The following is a 12740-nucleotide window of genomic DNA, read 5'->3' as shown; positions in this document are numbered from 1 at the left end:
TTCACTTCAGCCTCCTGAGTAGCTGGGACTACAGACACGTGCCACCCTACCCAGCAATTTTTTTATTTTTTATTTTTTGTAGCGACGTAGTCTTACCATGTTGCCTAGGCTGGTCTCGGACTACTGAGCTGAAGCAACCCGTCTGCCTCAGCCTTCCAAAGTAAAGTACTGTAATTATAAGCTTGAGCCACTGTGCGTGGCCAAATTCTGGCCTTTTGATGTTGCATGGTGCGGATGGGGAGGCAAAGTGTGATATTTTAGGAATTTGAGGATTTCTTCTTCAACCTTAGGTGTGACATTGGACAAATGACATCTGGGCTGAGACATTTTCTAGTAATGCTGCATCCAAAAAACTCTTATCCCGTTGTCTCATAGCTTCATTACACAGACCTGGCAGCCATGATCCTCTTTTTTTCCCCCTTAGTTGCCAAACATGGGTTCTCTGTCTTACCTCATTTGAGTCTTACCTGAGAGTCTCAAATGTATATCATAATTTTCAGACAAAATTCAACCTTATTTCAATTAGTATTTCATTGTTATTTAAATATTTTAACAGGAAAGCTGAGCAATGTTTCCCTTTTTTTTTTTTTTTTTTTTTTGAGACAGAGTCTCGCTTTTGTCACCCAGGCTGGAATGCAATGGCGCGATCTCGGCTCACTGCAACCTCTGCCTTCTGGGTTCAAGCAATTCTCCTGCCTCAGCCTCCCAAGTAGCTGAGATTACAGGCATGCACCACCATGCCCAGCTAATTTTGTATTTTTAGTAGAGACGTGGTTTCTCCACGTAAGTCAGACTGGTCTCGAACTCCCAACCTCAGGTGATCCACCTGCCTCGGCCTCCCAAAGTGCTGAGATTAGAGGCATGAGCCACCATGTAGTTAATCCTGTTATAATATTTTAGAGAAAGTGTATTAGAAGGCACATTCTTCATTAATAGAATATTTATTCATGTGGGCCGGGCGCGGTGGCTCAAGCCTGTAATCCCAGCACTTTGGGAGGCCGAGGCGGGCGGATCACGAGGTCATGAGATCGAGACCATCCTGGCTAACAGGTGAAACCCCGTCTCTACTAAAAATACAAAAAATTAGCCGGGCGTGTTGGCGGGCGCCTGTAGTCCCAGCTACTTGGGAGGCTGAGGCAGGAGAATGGCGTGAACCCGGGAGCCGGAGCTTGCAGTGAGCCGAGATTGTGCCACTGCACTCCAGCCTGGGCGACAGAGCGAGACTCCGTCTCAAAAAAAAAAAAAAAGAATATTTATTCATGTGTTTATGTGGTTCTTAACTAGGAACACCATATAGTCTATCTCCAACCCTTTGAGAAGGAAAAAAGATCCTGACCAAACAGGACACCAGAAAAGCATGCTAAACTAGGACTGTTCTGGGCAAATCAGAAGTCATGTTCACTTTATTCTTTTTTTTTTTCTTTTTTTGTGACAGAGTCTCACTCTGTCACCCAGGCTGGAGTACAGTGACGCAATCTTGGCTCACTGCAACCTCCACCTCCCGGGTTCAAGCGATTCTCTTGCCTCAGCTTCCCAAGTAGCTGGGACTGCAGGCACATGCCACCATGCCTGGCAAATTTTTTGTGTTTTTAGTGGAGACGGGTTTCGCCATGTTAGCCAGGATGGTCTCGAATTCCTGACCTTGTGATCTGCCCCTTCGGCCTCCCAAAGTGCTGGGATTACAGGCATGACCCACTGCACCTGGCCTCACCCTATTCCTAAGGCCAGAAAACCAGCTAGAGAAAAGTTCACTTTCTCTTTGAGTGCTTGGATTTTATTGGGAGAAGGAAAATGCCCTGGAACGAGGGTGAAAGGGAGAAATTCCCGTTGTATTGCAAGCCAGAATAAGAGAGGCTCACCTGCACTGGCCTAAGTCATCTCAGGTGTTGATGAGAATGTGATTACAGATGTCTCACTTGAATACCAAAGACAATTGCAAAGGAAATTAAAAGTTACGCAAAGAGAGCCGAGAAGTCAGTTGTCTGCTCACAGGTTGGCTTTAGTAGCTATTACTTTGAGATACTAAATGAGCGATAGCTTTAAACTTCAACTGCTTTTGTTTCTGAGGAAAAAAATCATCTTATATCCTTTCATAAGTCACATAAAATGTGTACATTTTCTATTATTTTAAATAGTAAATTTAGATACTAGTATTTACTAATTTTTTTTTTTGAGACAGAGTCTTGCTGTGTTGCCCAGGCTGGAGTGCAGTGGTGCAATCTCGGCCCACTGCAAGCTCCGCCTCCCAGGTTCACGCCATGCTCCTGCCTCAGCCTCCAGAGTAGCTGGGACTACAGGCGCCCACCACCACGCCTGGCTGATTTTTTGTATTTTTAGTAGAGACGGGGTTTCACCGTGTTAGCCAGGATGGTCTCAATTTCCTGACTTCGTGATCCGCCCGCCTTGGCCTCCCAAACTGCTGGGATTGATTACAGGCATGAGCCACTGCGCCCGGCCTGTAATTCTTTTTTTTTTTTTGAGACAGAGTCTTGCTCTGTTGCCCAGGCTGGAGTGCAATGGTGCGATCTTGGTTCATTGCAAGCTCCACCTCCCGGATTCACGCCGTTCTCCTGCCTCAGCCTCCCGAGTAGCTGGGACTACAGGGGCCCACCACCACGCTCAGCTAATTTTTTGTATTTTTTAGTGAAGATGGGGTTTCACCGTGTTAGTCAGGATGGTCTCGATCTCCTGACCTCGTGATCCACCCGCCTCGGCCTCTCAGCATTTAGTAATTCTTAAAAGAGTTCAGCATGAATATACACAGTACGTGGGTTATTAGTACTGTGTTGTTAACATGAACTATGATAGCAAATTGAATTTGGTTCAATCAGGTCAAAGAATAAAAGGATGATTTTTTTTAACCACCAGCAAAGAATAGTATAATGAACCCCATGCAACTGTCACTTAACTTCAATAATTTCAAATTTGAGTAAGTTGCAGAGTAGTGATTTGAGCCCACATCTCTCTTGTTCCAAATCCCTTGCTTTTAATTACAATCCCATGTGGCTTCTTTGTCATTTGATGCTATTGAGCAACTTTATGATTTTTTTGGTGTTTTTGGTAAAATAGACATGAAAAGGCATTACTACAGGGAGTTTTTTCACTCCCTGGTAATAAGAGGGAAAAAGCACTCTCTTTTAATGATACGTTTTGTAATAAGCATTTTTTTTAGTTGCAGTGTTCTGCAAAGACAAAACCTGCTGATACAGTTCATCCTGTTTTAGAAATCTTTGACCCATTCATCAGACTCTGACCACTCTAAAGATAAAGGATTATGGTTGTATTGGTTTTTCTGACTGAAGCGGCCTTCTGCAGATTGAGAAATTGTATAATTATTAACTGCGGTAATGGAGATGTACTTGCAAGTTTCATCTGGTATCTTAATGAGCTTTAACCCTCTGAGTACACCTAAAACATATCCTAGAATTATTGAAATTAATCAGTTTTCCGTAACTTTTCTGTCTGTATAATTTGGCTGTCATAAATATTTTGTTTCCCCCTGCCCTTACCAGTTTCCATCCTCCTACTCACATACTCACAACTCCTATAAATTGGGGTATTTAGTAGCAGTAGCCTTTGGTATAAACACTTTTTAAAAATTTACTATTTTTTGAATTAATAGGGCCACTTTCTAGTCAAGTTTTTTTTTGGGGGGGGGTGAGGAGGGTAGGGTAACAGTTCCACACTTAGAAGGGTATTTGTTTAGACCAAGTTTGTTCAACCCACAGCTTGCGGGGCTGCTTGTGGTCCAGGACGGCTTTAAATGCAACCCAGCATGAGTTTGTAAACATTATGAGTTTTTTTTGAGATTTTTTTTTGAGACAGAGTCTCACTCTGTTGTCCAGGCTGGAGTAGAGTGGCCGGATCTTGGCTCACTGCAACCTCCACCTCCTGGGTTCAAGCGATACTCCTGCCTCAGCCTCTGGCGTAGCTGGGATTACAGGTGTGCGCCACCACAAGCTAATTTTTGTATTTTTAGTAGAGACGGGGTTTTACCATGTTGGCCAGCTGGTCTCAAACTCCTGACCTCAAGCGATCTGCCCACCTCGGCCTCCCAAAGTGCTGGGATTACAAGCGTGAGCCACTGCGCCCAGCCTGCGATTTTTTTTTTTTTTAACTCATTAGCTATCATTAGTGTTAACTGTGTTTTATGTGTGGCCCAAGACAATTCTTCTTCTTCCACTGTGGCCCAGGGAAGACAAAAGATTAGACACCCCTGATTTAGACAAATAAGTGAAGGCACACTGAAATAAGTTATATATAATAACCTTGTGCTGCCCAGCGCGGTGGCTCATGACTCTAATCTCAGCACTTTGGGAGGCCGAGGCGGGTGGATCACCTGAGGTTGGGAGTTCGAGACCAGTCTGACTTACGTGGAGAAACCACGTCTCTACTAAAAATACAAAATTAGCTGGGCATGGTGGTGCATGCCTGTAATCTCAGCTACTTGGGAGGCTGAGGCAGGAGAATCGCTTGAACCCAGAAGGCAGAGGTTGCAGTGAGCCGAGATCGTGCCATTGCATTCCAGCCTGGGTGACAAAAGCGAGACTGTCTCAAAAAAAAAAAAAAAAGAAAAAGAAAAAACCAAACCTTGTGTTTCATGGATCTCTCATTCATCTCAGATATTTCTTGCCCTGGGAGATCCTCTGAATTCTCAGGACTGCTTCGTGTCACCCCTTTAGGCTCTACTATCTTCCCCTGCCTAGAAGGCAAGTAGGACTTTGAATCTCGCCTTTGATTCTACTGTGATCCTATCAAATACAGTAATGCTAGAAATATAGGTCTGAAGTTTGGGAGAGAGATTGGCTCAGTATAGATTTGTAAAGCACAGTTGGATATGTGGTAGTTATATGAATGGGATTGGATGAAATTCTCTAGAGGTGTGTGGAATGGAAAGAGGTGGCCCAAGGAGGAAGAGAGAGAGAAAAATTGGAGAGGTAGAAGAACAATTTAGGAAAGAGTAATGTTCTAGAAACTAAGGAGAGAGTTTCACAACTGCAGTGGTGAAGCACTGTGAGTTCTTATTTGGCAATTTGGACTTCATTATTGTCTTATCACAGATAGGAAATGAAAGGTTGCAGGACATTTAGGAGAAAATATTAAGTGAGGACACAGAAGCAGTAAATGTCGTATATGCCTTTTAAACATTTTGAGATTACCCATAGTAGGCCTGTCCCTTGGGTAAGGCAATTAGGGCAGCTTTCCTGGGCCCTATTTTGGGGTGGGGAATGACTCAGGGGCTTTATTATATGACTTTTTTTCTGAACATCAATAAAATTCAGTTCCAAAATTTTGTGATTAACTGTAGTCCTAAGAGCCTACGAAAAATGCAGATAATGGGCAGTTCCACATTGGTTGAATTGTCCCAGGCTTCTCTCTTCTAGAGATGCTGTCCCTTCCTTTAATCCTGTAGTAGCTCCTATCACTTTTTTTTTTTTTTTTTTTTTTTGAGACAGAGTCACCCAGGCTGAGTGCAGTGGTGCGATCTCAGCTCACTGCAACTTCTGCCTCCTGGGTTCAAGTGATTCTCATGCCTCAGCCTCCTGAGTAGCTGAGATTACAGGTGCGTGCCACCACACCTGGCTAATTTTTGTATTTTTACGGGGTTTTATCATGTTGCCTAGGCTAGTCTTGAACTCCTGACCTCAGGTGATCCACCTGCCTCAGCCTCCAAAGGTCCTGGGATTACAGGCGTGAGCCAAGGCTCCTGGCCTCCTGTCACTTTTTATAATTGTCGGTTTGTTTTTCCTCTCAGAAATGAAGCTGCTTAAAGTTCTCTATTATTGTTTTGAATTCCCAGGGCCTAGCATAATGCCCAGCATGTAATGTTGAGTGTTTGTTACGTGAGTGATTGAAGGAATAATCCAATACATATCTGTCTTAAGTACAAAAGAATTCCAATATGGTAGTCTCACAGTCAAAAAAGCAGAATGTTTCAGGAAAGAGGGATTGATAAACAGTTTCAAATGGTAGTGAAAGTATTGAAAACTGACCTTTGAATTTGGCTTCTAGAAGGTCATTGGTTTCCATAGTGAAAACTTTTATAGCAAAATGGTTGGAGTAGAAGTGGTTGAAGACTAAAGGAGAAATGAGATGTAAGAAACAACAAAGTGTGTGTGTGGGGGGGGGGTTGGTTTTATTTTTAAAGGTTTGTAGCTGAGCGTGACAGTATGTATCTGTAGTCCCAGCTATTTGGGAGGCTGTGGCTGGATGATAGCTTGAGCCCAGCAGCTTGAGGCTGCAGTGAGCCATGATTGCGCCATTGCACTCCAGCCTGGGTGACAGAGCGAGACCCTGACTCAAAAAATAAAATAAAATAAAACAAAACAAAATAAAATAAAATGAAATAAAATAAAATAAAAATAAAGATTTGAAGCTAGAGGGAAGAAACCATTGGAAAAGAAAGCCAAAGATCTGATGGAGGCGAATTCATTATCATGGTAATGTTATGCATTTGATTTGCATATATCTAAGTATTCCCACCAACATGTTTTTTTTTTTTGAGACAGAGTCTCACTCTGTCACCCAGGCTGGAGTGCTGGAGTGCAGTGGCATGATCTTGGCTCACTGCAACCTCCCAGGTTCAAGCGATTCTCCTGCCTCAGCCTCCCTAGTAGCTGAGACTACAGGCTCGTGCCATCACGCCCTGGTAATTTTTGTATTCTTAATAGAGATGAAGTTTTGCCATGTTGGCCAGGCTGGTCTCGGACTCCTGACCTCAGGTGATCCTCCCACTTCGGCCTCTCAAAGTGCTAGGATTACAGGCGTGAGCCACCACGCCTGGCCCTAACCAACATTTCAAGATAATATATTTCTCCTTCCACTTGGGTTTGATATATTAATGTATTTTGAACTTGAAGGCTTTTGCTGTGCTATTTGGGGCCCCTAGTGGTAAATCTAATAATGACATGCAATAGAACAGCTAATATAACAGTTATTCCTTATGCAGGTTATTCTTTCCATGAGGATTAAATGAGGTTGGAATATGTAGTTACAGCAATAATAGTGATTCTTAATCATTTTTTTAAAGAGAGGGTCTCACCAGGCACGGTGGCTCACACCTGTAATCCCAACACGTTGGGAGGCCGAGGCAGGTGGATCACTTGAGGTCAGGAGTTTGAAACCAGCCTGGCCAACATGGTGACACCCCATCTCTATTAAAAAAAACTAAAATTAGCTGGGTGTGGTGGTGGACGGCTGTAATCTCAGCTACTCAGTAGGCCGAGACAGGAGAATTGCTTGAACCTGGGAGGCGGGAGGTTGCAGTGAGCTGAGGTTGGGTCATTGCACTACAGACTGGGTGACAAGAGCAAAACTCTGTCTCAAAATAAATAAATAAATAAATAAATAAATAAATAAATAAATAAAGGGTCTCACTTTGTTACTCAGACTGAAGTGCAGTGGTGTGATCATGACTCATTTCAATGTCTGCCTCTCAGGCTCAAGTAATCCTCCCACCTCAGCCTCCCTAGTAGCTGGGACTACAGGTGTTCCGCCACTATGTCCAGCTAATTTTAAGAAATTTTTTAGTTTTTAAATTTTTTTGTAGAGATGGTGGTCTATGTTGTCCAGGCTGGCCTCGAACTCCTGGTCTCAAGCGATCCTCACACCTCAGCCTCCCAAAGTGCTGGGATTACCAGTGTAAGCCACCATGGCTGGCCGAAAATGAGTAATTTTTTTTTTTTTTTTTTTTTTGAGATGGAGTCTTGCTTTGTCGCCCAGGCTGGAGTGCAGTGGCGAGATCTTGGCTACTGCAACCTCCTCCTCCTGGGTTCAAGCGCTTCTCTTGCCTCAGACTCCTGAGTAGCTGAGACTGTAGGCACAGGCCATCACAGCTGGCTAATTTTTGTATTTTTAGTAGAGATGGGGTTTTGCCATCTTGGCCTGACTGGTCTTGAACTCCTGACCTCAAGTGATCCACCCCCCTCGGTCTCCCAAAGTGCTGCGATTACAGGCGTGAACCACTGTGCTCTGCCCAAAAATGAGTGTAATATAGTTAAACAAATGCCTCTTTTCCCATTCTTTACTAACTTGTTATTTAAATGGGGCACGTTTTTACAGCATAAGAAATAAACAGGCCAGGCGTGGTGGCTCACGCCTGTAATCCCAGCACTTTGAGAGGCAGAGGCGAGCGGATTACTTGAGGTCAGGAGTTTGAAACCAGCCTGACCGACATGGTGAAACCCCGTCTCTACTAAAAGTACAAAATTTAGCCGGGCATGGTGGCACAGACTGTAATCCCAGCTAATCAGGAGGCTGAAGCAGGAGAATTGGTTGAACCCAGGAGGTGGAGGTTGCAGTGAGCCTAGATGGCAACACTGCACTCCAGCCTGGGTAACAGAGCAAGACTCCAACTCAAATGAAACAAACATACTAAAAACCTATTTACTTGTTTGATGTGAGTGTGCTTAGCTCTATTTCCCTTAAAGAGAGTCTTTTTTTTTTTTTTTTTTTTTTTTTTTTTTAGTCTCACTTTTTTTCCCTTTCTAGAGTGCAGTGGTGCAATCTCGGCTCACTGCAACCTCTGCCTCCTGTGTTCAAGCGATTCTCCTGCCTCAGCCTTCAAGTGGCTGGGACTACAGGCATGTGCCACCACGCCCAGCTGATTTTTTGTATTTTTAGTATAGACGGCGTTTCACGCTGTTAGCCAGGATGGTCTCCATCTCCTGACCTCATGATCCACCCACCTTGGTCTCCCAAAGAGCTGGGATTACAGGTGTGAGCCACTGCGCCCGGCCTAAAGAGAGTCTTTAGGTGAACAATTTTTGTGAATATTGTGATTTCTCCTTAATAATTTCTTGTGTATGAATTTTATATAATTAAATGGCGTATCAAAACAATCACCTATGTTAATTATGTTTTTGACTCAGTTATGTTTTCTTTTGGCACATTATTAATATCCATATGCAAAAATATACTGACAATATATTAATTTTGGATTTTTCATTTTTATCAGAAATCATGAGTGGAGGATCTCAAGTCCACATTTTTTGGGGTGCTCCAGTTGCTCCACTGAAAATGACAATATCACAAGGCACAGCTTCTTTAATGTCTGTTGCTGACCCCTGGAAAAAAATTCAGCTTTTATACAGTCAACATTCTTTATATCTGAAGGATGAAAAACAGCACAAAAATCTTGAAAACTATGAAGTCCCAGAATCTATTGGTTCTCCAGATCTTAGTGGTCATTTCTTAGCAAACTGTATGAATAGACATGTTCATGTGAAAGATGACTTTGTACGTTCTGTTTCTGAAACCCAGAATATAGAATCCCAGAAGATTCACTCCTCTAGACTGAGTGATATAACTAGCTCTAATATGCAAATATGTGGATTTAAAAGCATAGTTCCGCATTTAGCCAAAGAAGAAAAGAATCAAAAGCTTCTCAGTGAAAATAAAATTATAGATGAACAGCCTAAACATCAGGCAGATATATGTGGTCAGAACTTTAACACAAATTTGTTTCAGTTAGGCCATAAATGTGCAGCTATATTGGATTTGGTTTGTAGTACTGAACAAATTAATATAGGGCCTGAAGTGGCACAAAGAGAGTGTGTGCCAACAGAATATCATGAAATACAAAATCAGTGTTTGGGATTATTTTCCTCGAACGCAGTAGATAATTCAAGGTCTGAAGCAGCAGTTAGGAAGGTCTCAGACCTTAAAATATCAACTGATACAGAATTTCTCAGTATAATTACCTCCAGCCAGGTTGCTTTTTTAGCTCAAAAGAAAGATAAAGGGCGGAGTCCTATAAATAAAGGGAATGTAAACATGGAGGCTGAACCAAAGGCAAGTTACGGGGAGATAAGAATACCTGACGAGAATTCGATTCAGCTTGATGGTTTTACAGAAGCATATGAAAGTGGACAAAACCAAGCATATTCCCTTGAACTTTTTAGTCCTGTTTGTCCTAAAACAGAAAATAGCTGCATTCACATAAACTCTGATAAAGGTCTTGAAGAACATACAGGATCTCAAGAACTTTTCAGTTCTGAAGATGAACTGCCACCAAATGAGATACGTATTGAGTTGTGTAGCTCAGGAATACTGTGTTCCCAACTAAATACCTTCCACAAAAGTGCTATTAAAAGAAGCTGCACCTCTGAAGATAAAGTGGGCCAGTCTGAAGCTCTATCTAGAGTCCTTCAAGTAGCTAAGAAAATGAAGTTGATTTCTAATGGAGGAGATTCTGCTGTAGAAATGGATCGGAGGAATGTGTCTGAATTTAAGGGTATTAAAAAAACATCATTAATAAAAAACTGTGATTCTAAAAGCCAGAAGTATAATTGTTTAGTCATGGTGCTATCTCCATGCCATGTGAAGGAAATAAACATAAAATGCGGACCAAATTCTGGCTCTAAAGTGCCTTTAGCAACAGTTACAGTAATTGATCAATCAGAAACTAAGAAGAAGGTTTTTCTGTGGAGGACTGCAGCATTTTGGGCATTTACAGTGTTTCTTGGAGATATAATTTTACTCACAGGTGAGGTCATTATGGTATAGTGATAGCTTATTTTATAAAGCTAAGTTTTGTTTGTTTTTGTTTTTCTCCCACTTAGTCTTTGAAGACTCTATCTTTAGTCATTTGCCTCTTCTGAGCTCAGCATAATTGATCCCTTTATCGCATCTGCATTGTTCTCCTTCCCATTGTCCACTCTCCTGCCCATTGCCACTTCTGGGCCTCTGTTCTATCCTTCTGAGCTCTGCCCCTTCTTTCCACTTATCCCCTCCTTTAATAAGCCTTCCCTAGTCAGGTGCAGTGGGTCACACTTGTAATCCCAGCACTTTGGGAGGCTGAGGCAGGAAGATTGCTTGAGGCCAGGAATTTGAGACCAGCCTTGGCAACATAGACCCCGTCTCTACAAAAAATAAAGTAAGTTTTGTGTGCCTGTAGTCCCAGCTACCCAGGAGGCTGACGTGGGAGGATTGCTTGAGCCCAGGAGGTTGAGGCTGCAGTGAGCTTTGATTGGGCCACTGCACTCCAGCCTGAGCAACAGAGTTAGACCTTTCTGCTTCTTTACCTAATGTCGAATAATGCTGTGCACATTGTGTTCTTACTGAGGGAACAGTTATTGATTTCTATTGCTTTATTTTACTATTAAAATTATATTAATTACACTTGGAAATATGGAAAGGAAAAAACTGGTATTGTACCAACTTCATATAACCACCAATAGAGTTCTAGAGTGTTACCTTCCAGTTATTTTCTCTGTTCTCCTTAAAATGTGTGTGCATGTGTGTATATATCACACACAGAAGCTCATATTTATTGGGAGCTTAGTTTGTGAGACCCTGTTTTAGATTTTACATGCATATTTCGTTACAACAAGTATATGAGGAAGGTACTGATTTTTATCCCCACTTTTCAGTTGAGGAAGCTGAAGCCCAGAGAAGTAAAGTAACTTGTCCAATGTCATACATCTAGGAAGTGGCAAAGCTATAGTTTCTCCTAGACTCCAGAATTTATACTCTTACTATATAGTTGTAACCATAAAGAACATTTTGTTTTTTAAATTTTTAATTTATTTTTAATTTATTTATTTTTAAGAGACAGAGTCTTGCTATGTTGCCAAGTGCAGTGGGTACTCACGGGCACAGTCCCATTACTGATCAGCATGAGAATTTTTAAGTTGTTATTTTTAATTTTTTGTTTGTTTGTTTAATAGGGACAGGATCTCACTGCATTACCTAGGCTCATCTCCAACTCCTGGGCTCAATTGATCCTCCTGCCACAGCCTCCAAAGTGCCAGGATTACAGGCATGAGCTACCGTGCCCATGGTATTTTTAACATGCCCTTGTTTCCAACCTGGACCAGTTCACCCCTCCTTAGGGAACCTGTGATCCTCCACTCCCAGGAGGTCACTATATTGATGGCAAGCTTAGTGCAGACACCTGATCAGCTACAATTCTGAACTCTCGGGCTCAAGTGAGCCTCCTGCCTCAGTCTCCCAAGTAGCTAGGACTACAGGCACGCATGCCGCTGCACCCAGAGAGAATATTTAATTTTTTTTTTTTTTTTTTTTTGAGACAGAGTCTTGCTGTGTCACCCAGGCTGGAGCGCAGTGGCACAATCTTGGCTCACTGCAACCTCCGCCTCCTGGGTGCAGGTGATTCTCCTGCCTCAGCCTCTCGAGTAGCTGAGATTACAGGTGCACACCACCATGCCTGGCTAATTTTTGTATTTTTAGTGGAGATGGGGTTTCACCATGTTGGCCAGGCTGGTTTCGAACTCCTGTCCTCAGGTGATCCACCCACCTCACCCTCCCAAAATGCTAGGATTGCAGGTGTGAGCCACTGTGCCTGGCCAGAATATGTTTTCACCGAACACATCTAACATTGTGTTACCTGTTCTTTGTTGATTTAAAATTGACACACGGTGTATTAGAGCAGGAGGAAGTTGATTAAGCTTAATAAAATATCCAATGAAAGAATGTGATACAGAGGAGGTATTTAGAAAAAGAAAACTTCAAAGCAATATTGATAGTCCTACCAAATAATTTACAGGAGGAATGAGAACCTTAGCTAATGTACCTTGGTGTTCCTGTAGGATTGTCAAGTACAATCTTTTATAAAGAGGTAAACACAAGATTGTAATGAACAGGCTTAGCATAGCCACATCCCACTGGCAGCATTAGCTATTATTATTTATATGTGATTATATTATTGGAGGTTCAATTCACCTAACTCTGTTCTGATTCAGTGCTTGCTGAATACCTTTTTGCTTGTGATTTGGCTT

At 42.3% G+C, this 12740-nt stretch overlaps 1 protein-coding gene across 6 annotated transcripts in view; it reads left to right on the top strand.

Annotated features, from left to right (window-relative positions):
- Positions 1 to 12740, top strand: part of SHLD2 (shieldin complex subunit 2) — an 83788-nt gene that overhangs the window by 38673 nt on the left and 32375 nt on the right. For 5 of the 6 annotated variants that reach the window (XM_032141809.2, XM_058436454.1, XM_058436453.1 and 2 more), the window contains one exon: positions 8957 to 10486. In XM_032141809.2, the coding sequence (XP_031997700.1) occupies positions 8962 to 10486 (1525 nt within the window). In that variant the 5' untranslated portion in view covers positions 8957 to 8961. Of the gene's footprint in view, positions 1 to 8478; positions 8755 to 8956; positions 10487 to 12740 lie in introns of those variants that run through there. The other variant, XM_032141810.2, reaches the window with a different exon arrangement.

This window comes from Hylobates moloch, unplaced genomic scaffold, assembly GCF_009828535.3.
Source record: "Hylobates moloch isolate HMO894 unplaced genomic scaffold, HMol_V3 SCAFFOLD_3, whole genome shotgun sequence".
NCBI lineage: Eukaryota > Metazoa > Chordata > Mammalia > Primates > Hylobatidae > Hylobates > Hylobates moloch.
The sequence above is the reverse complement of the archived record's forward strand: the minus strand, read 5'-3'. Positions and strand labels throughout refer to the sequence as shown.